The sequence below is a fragment of the Dinoponera quadriceps genome, unplaced genomic scaffold (assembly GCF_001313825.1).
Source record: "Dinoponera quadriceps isolate SergipeBrazil2010 unplaced genomic scaffold, ASM131382v1 scaffold1395, whole genome shotgun sequence".
In the NCBI taxonomy this organism is placed as follows: domain Eukaryota; kingdom Metazoa; phylum Arthropoda; class Insecta; order Hymenoptera; family Formicidae; genus Dinoponera; species Dinoponera quadriceps.
Window position 1 is genome coordinate 1,914,198 of NW_014556488.1, and position 10,117 is coordinate 1,924,314.

General features: G+C 40.7%; 1 protein-coding gene across 6 annotated transcripts in view; it reads right to left on the bottom strand.

The window, feature by feature from the left end:
* Positions 1-1,323: 1,323 nt before the first annotated feature.
* Positions 1,324-10,117, bottom strand: part of LOC106747687 (polyhomeotic-like protein 2) — a 14,168-nt gene continuing 5,374 nt past the window's right edge. For 5 of the 6 annotated variants that reach the window (XM_014625458.1, XM_014625459.1, XM_014625457.1 and 2 more), the window contains 12 exons: positions 9,651-9,905; positions 9,199-9,483; positions 8,547-8,745; positions 8,133-8,371; positions 7,383-7,626; positions 7,128-7,297; positions 6,448-6,736; positions 5,995-6,246; positions 5,769-5,861; positions 5,534-5,681; positions 5,213-5,405; positions 1,324-4,933 (listed from right to left, as the gene is read on the bottom strand). In XM_014625458.1, the coding sequence (XP_014480944.1) occupies positions 4,712-4,933; positions 5,213-5,405; positions 5,534-5,681; positions 5,769-5,861; positions 5,995-6,246; positions 6,448-6,736; positions 7,128-7,297; positions 7,383-7,626; positions 8,133-8,371; positions 8,547-8,745; positions 9,199-9,483; positions 9,651-9,905 (2,589 nt within the window). In that variant the 3' untranslated portion in view covers positions 1,324-4,711. The remainder of the gene's footprint in view (positions 4,934-5,212; positions 5,406-5,533; positions 5,682-5,768; positions 5,862-5,994; positions 6,247-6,447; positions 6,737-7,127; positions 7,298-7,382; positions 7,627-8,132; positions 8,372-8,546; positions 8,746-9,198; positions 9,484-9,650; positions 9,906-10,117) is intronic. The other variant, XM_014625462.1, reaches the window with a different exon arrangement.

Consider the following 10,117-nt stretch of genomic DNA (forward strand, 5'->3'; position numbering starts at 1 on the left):
AATCGTTTTATTGACTACAATGCATCCGAAGACGAACTTACGACTGTTTAGTATAGCTTACATCGTAAACATGACCGCAACTTTAAATATAAGAGAGAATTCACACTTTGATAGAAAAGCGGAAAGCAGAAAAGCATCAGCCAATCCGAACTCGCGCCGGTAATAAGCAGTAGATAAGGTAGAAACTGTCAAACTCTCAGTGCGAGTTCTGATTGGCTGCTGCTTTTCTGCTTCTGCTTTTCTCTCAAAGTAATTCTCCTCAAGATCTGAATCAAATTCTCCTCAAGATCTGACTATTGGTTTGGTTTTTTTAGCTGCACTGCTGAACGGGTGCAATAAATTAGAGTGAAACAAGTATATTTTGTCTCGCTCTAACTTATTGCACCAGTTCAGCAGTACAGCTAAAAAGAACAGGACATATATGAATACCAGCCCTAGTGTGTAATTTAATACAGGCTTAAGATTGCACGTACGGCGCAAAGTACCGATGAGGCGGTGATTGGATCGAAAATATGAGTTAAAATAATAAGGAAAGAAGATAGATTCGCGAACCAACAGCTGCAGAGGCGACCAGTTTAAACAGCCGACATTTCTTAGGTACTCAATTCTATTTATGATTGAATCGAATGATTAAAATATACCCAGTGCTTTCATAACGTGTTTTTGGAGGTTATCTAGGTAGAAGAATTTAATTTCGTAATATTTTCAGTAGGCAAGAGGAAAATTAAACGTGTGAAAACACATTTGTCGGCTTAGGAAATAATTCGCGCCCAACAATGGACCCGGATTTGCGAAGGAGGCAAAGGAAACACAGGATATATGACATGTTGCACAGAGGTTCGGTAAAAGTCTGCATAGGCGTCACGGTGGCCAGCGCATGTTTCCTTTGTTACCAATTGTACGAGTACTTTCGATATATTCGACCTTTGCACAAGATGCAATATAAAATATCCCAGGAAGAACTCTTGAATGAGGGTAAGGACATAGATGCTCCTTTGAATACCGAATTGTTAAAATAGGATAAGTTATCATGCGATGACAGTCAGCTTGCAATCGAGTCGTTTAATATATTATAATTGTAACTATAGAAAATAAAATTCAATGTGAAATAACGTATTTCTAAGGATCAGAACTACACCCACGATCTGTAAATAAACCTCATAATGTAAATTATTATATAATATTCATATAGTGAAATATAAAAGTTACTTAAAATCTTTAGGTTTGTAAAAACAAACCTTCATAATAATGTGTGAAAAAAACGTTGGAGATACGTGTGTATGAATTTTATGAGGAACATGTACGTCTATTAATTGACTCATGTTTCGCTACTTCTAGTTTTATTGGTGTAGTTTTAATTATAGCTATTACCACCTGCTCACTCACAAATGTACAATAATTTGGTTTTACACATCAGCAGAGTTTTATTTCTATTGTATAAAAAGTATATTGTGAAATATTTGGCCCTGAGTCACTTCGAAACCTCGAGATTGATGCGAAATTTTGAACCCTCGAATTTGTAGTCTGAATTTTGACATCCAAGGTCCGATCACGCCAGATCCCATTGATCTGAACGATTGAATGTCGCCTATCGAATCAAGCGAAGAATTTGTGCGTCTCATCCAAATGTATGCGCAGTTTGTTTTTGGCGCGACCGGACCCGAGCGAAGAAACTTTTATACAATGAAAGAGTACAGTGCATAGAATGATGTTCATATACAGTATCTATTTTCTACCATAGGCGTGAATAGAGCGCGGGACAAATTTAATAATGCGTAATATACAAATATCTTTGAGCATTATATTGCCTTCCTCGCTAAAGTATTCTTAACATACAAAAGGACATGCTAGGACTATACATTCAATGTCTGTATAAAATGCATAGCAAATCACCGGGTACTTAAAACGTAACAACGAGCACTGAATTTCGAACACATCTCGCGGCTGCCTTGCACAATATCAAAATGTGTAAAATTAATCTTAGAGTAAGAGAAATACATGTATAAAAAACAGTAACATCTGTTTATCCTTTCAGAAATATATACCATCGTGTGAATTTTGCAAATGTGGTATTTACATTGAATTTCGAGAATACAACATGATAATAACGATATATCGAATTATTCTCGTCATATAAATTTTCGTTTTGCTCTTTTGCCATCCGAAGCCGGACATGACGCCTCTTTTTCTCGACTTATACCATATCATTATGCCTATCATATTTCTAGCGACGGAAATATAATTTCTTACGACAGAGTCACTTGTATCATTCTTTCTTTCTTTTTCTTTCTTTTTTTTTTTCATTCAAGAACCAAGAACCGTGAGAGTGGAAGGATAACTCGTAGCAACACAACTAAAAATTCGCATTATATATCAAATCTGTATATTAAATAAACATTCTGTTTATACTATTTATACGTATATATTGATCGAGTGCGCGGTGACATTTACAAAAATGTACGAATGTATGTATGATAAGCAATCTTCTGCGTATCAGTATGACAAAAACACACTTCTGTCATAAATTTAATACGAATTTGTCGTTCGGACGCGGTAATGCCTAAGAAAGAAGAAACAGGCAGACGTCAGATATTGTCGCGAAGCTACTAGTAAAAATCGTACAGAAGGCAATGCATTTTATACACTACACCACGGGTATTTGCTTTCGAGTACAAAATACGTTGTATGTACTTATGCTCTTGTATATACAATATGTGTTCTCTACTGCGTAATGGACACAATTTGTACTCTGTTCCTCGACAGTGCCACTCGCCACTTTTAAAACATACATATATACATATGTATACACATTGCAGAAAATTGCAATTTATCGCTGTATATAAGAGAGAAGATATCTTCTATCAGCTCACTTTCTCCTGTACAAGCGCGTAAAGATGGATAATCGGACGATTCTCGAATTGAATCTCGCAAGATTGCACTCCGAGCACTTTCCAGTACGTATGTATATATTTATGTTCCAAGCAGCAATTATTTCAGCAGATTCTGCAAAATAGTGCTCCGGGATACATTCGTGTGAATATATGTATAAAATGAAATTCCTTATGCTCCGTTTCACGCACAATTACCGAGAATTTATATACATACCTTTGAATATCAGTCGATACATATATATATATACATGTATGTATGTGTATATATATATATATATATATATATATATATGTTCTACTTCGCGCACCAACTGCATTCTTTATAAATCTGGCGCTCAACGCGGTAGCATTGATATCAATGACTGCGTTCAGCAAAGTCAGTCACTGTGTCAGCGCTTCTTGCCGCGCCGTCCACAGTTTGAAAATTCTGCTGAACGCTCCTCCGTTGTTGGATTGTATTCGCTTATATTTCACAACGCGCTTATTAAGCTCCGTCTCCGATATAGAAGATAGAGATAATAACGACCGTTCAGTGAACATACGAGTCGCGAACAGACGTTCAGCAGAAAATTTCTCGCAAATAGTTGCATAAGCTGCTGTTTCTGCTGAACGTGAGCATTATCTCGTAGACGATCGTGGTTTTGTGACCATAGACATGTAAAATAGACTGAGCCCATTGAAGGACTCGAAGCCGGATTAGTAAGAGAGGAAGAGAGCAGTAGAGACAGTGGTGCTTTCCGCGTTTTCTAGTATAGTTGGCGGGGAGAAGGAAAGAGGAGAAGAGACACAGTTTTACAAATACTATGAACTAATAATTACGAGTGCACACATTGGTGTACTATTTATGCGTCTTCTTACACAATATTCCTCCCATTTCTTCACTCTTTTACTCTCTTTTACCCACTCTCACTCTTCTGCTTCTCCTACATCGCCCCCTCTTACAGTACTGTGTTACATTATTGTGTGACAGAGAAGCTCCACTGTTAACATATCTCTGTCCTTCTACTTTGGCTTCAGCTCTCCGATGCCTGGTCCATTTTATATGTCTATTGTAACGAACAACTGAAAATTGCCAGGTCACAGCATCTAACGGAACTCTTCGCCCAAGAAATAGCTATGTCGAACTAATAACATATAGGATGACGCTCCTCGAGTAATGTGCGATCGAGGTCTTAAAAAATTATTCCCATGTAAAGACAACTCGGCTGAACACTTTTCTTCTTTTTCAAGATTTATCGTTTGCACGAACCTTCTGTATATATACTGTATACAGAAAGTATCATCTTGTTCCTTGTCATAAAATAAGCAATGTCCTTGTTACTGAACAGGGGGACATTGTGGTAAGACGTGTCCCGGAAAGGACGGGCATCCACAAAAGAGGAAAAAAAAAATTGAGTCTTTTCGCAACTCACGCATGTCAATTTTAATGATAATACGAAGTCTTCTAACTTCGCTCGTAAGTTGAAAAATGTTTGTTATTATCATTATTTCACACGCAACTCTTACAAAAGGAGAAAAAGAAACAAAAAAAAAAAGAAATGTAAAATTGTACAAACTCGTATTCGAGTTAAACAACGTGCATCCGTGAGCGTTGCAGAAAGTTTGACGAAACACAATTTCGATGCACCACGACACACTTCTACACAAAATTCATTCCCACCAATGTTCCTCTCTCTCGCGCGCACGCTTAAATATCTCGATATTGTTAAGCTTCGTAATCATTTTACAAATCTTACATCCGATCAAGCACTTGCACAAGACCCTGTAGCCCGTGTAGGCTAGAAATCGACACCATGAAGACGGCCGCCTTCTGCGACTGGTTACGAGCTGTTCGACGAGGGATTCGAGTTCGAGTCCACGCGCATTGAATCGATTTTGGCTACGATCTTCAAGGCGGGGCCCAATTTGATGCTCATAGCCGACATGAGGTGGTCCTCCTTCAGCAGCATGAGGGCCTGGCCGTCGATCTCCTGGATGGCAAAATCCTCCGCGTAATCGGAGCATCCTGGCAAACCGCGTATGAAGTCGCACACTTCGTTCACCTGCGAAATAAAGTTTTCCTCCGTCACAACACCATCTCATGATTTCTTTTATTGTCCTATAACGGTCAGTCACTGAACGGTTACGACATCTCTTTTTCGACGAGTTTCGCAACACATCTCGTGTCCAATAGGAGAAAAAATGCATCCGTTGAGAATGACTGAAAGGCGAATTCTCTTATTGGACACGGGACGCCTTCCGATGCTTGTAGAAGAAAAAAGTGTTGCAACCGTCCTGTGATTGATAACTGTACATGTGTGTGAAAAGTGGTCTCTCATTACCGTCCATTTGACTGGATTCATTTTCGGCAGTGATTCATCGACGGAGGAAGGAGGAAGGATGGTGCTCGTTGACAACGGCCTCTCCTCGCCGTTCTTCTTCGTCACGTCGTTATCGACAGTTTTATTCTCCGTCTCCATCCCGGTCAATTGCTTCTCCAGCTTATTGTCGCGATCGCGTGATTCGCGCTTTTTACTGTGGACAATAGAACACATTTCCTTTCAAGTACGACCGGGGCAAATCTCATAGGACATTTTATACATTCGCAAAAGTAAATAAAAAACATCGCGCCTCGACTTTTGTCGGTGGACGAGCACACTCACCTCTTTGCGCACAGCGACGAGCAAAATCGTTTCTCCTTCCTGAGCTTGACGCTCTGCTCGTCGATCACCTTGTCGCAATTCTCGCACTTGTTGGACGGTCTGCTACCCCCGTCCTCTTCACTCGAATAATTAGGAATGTGTTTCTTTCCTGCAATCACAATCGAAGTGTTAAATTGCGCGTTAATGTGCGAACATTTGTGCACCGGCAATTTTAAACGGGAACAACTTGGCTTACTCGGTGGTTCCTCGAGAGCCTCCCTCTCCGTGGCCGTGTTGCTCCGATTGAGAGCATTGGTGGTGTCCTGACTGACCGCGAACGGCTCCGACGCTGCAACACGAACAACGACTCAATTCGATGTTCAATGTGAGGGGAAACGACTCGTGCGCGACATTTCGCTCCCGATATCGCGATTCGTTGCGAATACATTTGCGTATGATAATACAGACGAAGGCGATTGTACCTTCTTGTATCACGAATCCCTCGATTACGTGCGTGAGGACTTGCGGCTTCACCATGGCTTTGGGTGGCGCTTGTTTATTGTTTACCGTGACTGGTATAGACACCGACATGGATGATTCATCGCTGCTCACTCCGTTCGTAATCGCGTTCACGGCATTAGCAAGACCCGCCAACGGGTTATTGCACGGTTTATCGTCCACTTTTTGAACAAGCCCTTCCTCCTCTTTCGTTATCGTCTTACATTGGTCCCCTTCTGCCAACAACCACAAAGCATAACTCTTTATCGCACGTACCGGAACCTCCATTCGTTCCGACACTTTCGCAATCGTGCGCAAAATGCAAGCCGGCCCACGCTCCGGCTCACTACTTTCTGCTCGACTCGATCTCGTCACTAATTGCGACTGCAACTGAGTCATCCGTAGCTCTTAATATCAGCGAGAAAATCAGTTAATACCTGCTACTTCTGTCTGAAGTATCGTCACTTCGTCCGTAGTGACAGGCACCACATCCTCTTTCTTCGTCAGTAATTTTAGTCCATCGTCGCTCCCTACCGGCGGATTCGTGGTGGACATCATCGCACATTCCGCTTGCGAATTACGATCCGGCGACGTGATCATGATCGTTGAATTGGTGCTGTCTTGCGTCGTCTGTGTCTGATCCTGCGTCGCGTTCACGATCGGCACCGCCTGAACTTGCGATGCTCCGCTCAATATTTGGTTGCCTATTATCGCTGGATTGATGGCCTGGAACAGATAGCGGGTAGATTCATGTCTCGTTATTATTATCGAAATTATTGCGGCTGAAAGTCCGACAAACTTCCGCTGGTTCGTTTAGAATTAGAATTACTGAGAGAAAGAGAATGTTTTTTTACGCTGACAGACCGCCTTCTTGATTATTATTTGGTCCATTATCACGGAAGATTATTATAAGATTAAAAAAATGTGAAACATACATAGCAAATATCAACTAACAGTGACACATCAACGTTATGATTTCCCACTCAACAATTAAAATGCAATATAACGCGCGTGTTATGTAACGGTTACATCACTGAGTGGGAAATTTGCAACATTGATGTTATGTTACTGTTGGCTGGTGTTTGCCGGGTCAAATGTCACGAAAGTGCGTATGTACCGATAAAGGAAGTTGTTGCACTGTTGACATGGCAGTCTGTGGCATCTGACTCATCTGTGACGTGGTGGCAACTCCGGTCCCAACTCCACTCACTGATACAACTGGCATGATGGAACGGTCCGCACCCAACACAACGCCGGGTTGTTGTTGCTGTTGTAACGTCATATTCGCTGTATATAAGAAATATGAATAGTAAATAAACGGTATGCATAAATTTTACTCGTTGTTAGAGTTACTTCGAATAAACATTCTCACTCATGATGGGTTTAGGTTGTATTTGCTGTTGCGTAGTTGGTTGCTGATACTGCAGTTGTTGCTGCTGCTGCTGCTGCTGTTGTGTATGCTGTTTCTGTTGTATGAAAACAAGCTGATGCTGTATGTTGACTTGGTTGACAGCTGATGCTTGTTGTTGACTTAGTTGTTGCTGTTGCTGCGTTTGTTGCTGTGGCGCCTGCATGGGTTTACGGCCCTTTCCGACTCCTCCAGCAGTCTTACCACTCTAAAATATTCGAACAAATGGGGATGTTATGACCAGCACTAATATATTTTAATCACAAATTAAATTAATTGCTTGTTACCACAAACTAAATTGTCTATTATCAATACAAAATTAGTAGGGTTAGAAGGCAACGCATAATTGATAAATGAAGAATCCCAAACAACACGTATGTCTAAAAGACGTCCTTTAGACGTCTTAATTTTCTAAAAGACATCTCTACGACATCTCAACGTTATCTGGGAGCGTAATTCGACATCATAAAACAAAATACCGTGCAGCAGAAATTATAGAAACGAAATATCATGTAACTGCAAAACTCCATGGCAAAATAATTGTTTACCAAGTGCCACTAACAGAATACATTGAGAAATAATGGTAAATCAGAATGTTAAGAAATTTGAGAACAATCATTTTTGTCGCTACGAAATTAGGTACTTATCTTTTCTATGACATTCTCTCAAACTAATCTTCACCATTATTGTGCGTGCCGATATTAGTATAGTAACCTGTGCTTGTACCGTAGCTTGAACTCCGTGAACGGTTTGCGTGGAAACAGAACTGGCTGCGCGTATATTGGCAGCTTGTACTGCTTGTAAAGATGAAGGTAAGATGCTCAATGGCCGTTGTCCGCTTACGCTCGGCTTACCCTGCTGTGGCTGCTGCTGCTGAATGTCCATCACCTTGGGTTTCCCGCTAGTAGCCGCGATCTGTTGCACCCCGTGGATTTGCTGTGGTGTTGAGATGGCTAATTCGATGGAGAATAATGCAAAATTAAGAACAGAAATGAAAAGACCATCTTTCTTTCAGAGTTGCATTCTTATAGAGAAAATCCGAAATAATTACGGTAAAGACACTAACATAAACCTAAATTAGCATGTTTTAATTTTATTGAGAAAGAAAAAAACAGCGAGGATATTAACCATTGTGCGCTTGTATCGGTTGAGGGCTCTGTATGAACATATCGGGCTGCGTGGGACCCCTAAGGAAAATTTGATTCGGTGCGGCAGTAAGAATCGTAGGCGGTTGTAACCCCGCAGTCCATACTTGCGGAGCGAACCACGGTGCGAACTGCATTCCGGCATTCCTATTGCCTGACGGCGTCCCAGCACAGGTTGTGTACTGTTCACGAGACAATACATCATACATTGGTGATATGTTAATAGTAATCACACTGTACGGCGATTTATGACACTAAAACGACATTAGAATGTAGAACATCAACAAACATACATTTGTAATTAATATATTACGAAACTTCATGGTCAAATAATGTTGATAATGAATGAAAAAAAAAGCCACTCGAACAGAACATATTAAGAAATAATAGTGAATTAGAACATTGAGCAATTTGAGAACAATAATTTTTGTTGCTACGAAATTAGGCACTTGTCTTTTCCATGGCATTTCCAAACTAATCTTCACCATATATATTACGGAATATTATCTCGCGTATATAAAGTAACATCAAAGTTCTCCGATCGAACAATTACAGCTTACGAACTTCACACACCACGCTTATCAACACATAAACTGATGGAACCGAAATCGGTTAATCAATACCACTTTAATCACCTTCTGAACCTGATCCTGCTTGTTCGCAGATTGCTGTTGTTGTTGCTGCTGCAACGAAGGTGGTGGCTGCGGAGAACCGAGTACATCTAACTGGCCAAATACCAATGTCTGACCTGCTCCAGGGGTAGCCGAGGTCGGGACTGGTAAGTAGCCGGCAGGAAATCCTTGAACTTTCGTGCCACCGGCACCTGGATGCGCACCACCTTGTCCGGGTGTCGATGCTGTGGTCAGCATGTGTGGAGTTAGTTGGGCTGCAGATTGAAATGGTTTTCCAGCCGTTATCACCTGTAAAGTATATCACCCATGATCACTTGAAACTTGAGCGCTGTTTTTTGTATGAAATGGAATTCATTGGTGAGAATTAACGTCTATAGTTGAATCTATACTTAATAATATCTATATAATAGATAGTAGAGTAGATAAAGATAGATAGTAGATACTAATATCTATACTTGAATAGAAGAAGGATTTATGCCCGCTGGATGAAGTGCAAGATTGCCCGGCATTATCAGAGGCGTGCCCTGAGTATTGTACAATTGTTGCAAGTGATAAGCTTGACTCTGTATCGGTTGCTGAATCACTTGGACTGCTTGAGGGTGAGCAGCCATGGTAGTTATGGTCGTTGCGCCCTGCTGACCTGAGAGGGTCATGGACACACCACCTTGCTGCTGCTGATGCTGCATTGATACCGCGACAGCTCCTTGCAACTGTTTTAACAACGAAATAATGTAAGTGGTTTAAGAACGAACGAGTGTAAACGGGAGTTTCATTTGCGAGATCCAAATAAAAGTAACTGTAAATACGTTATCACAAAGAAGATTGGGGAAAAGTTGAAATTGATAGGGTTAACAGTGCAAGTAATAAATAAGTAACAATGAGTAACAAACAAAAAATGTGATATAATATATATATATATATA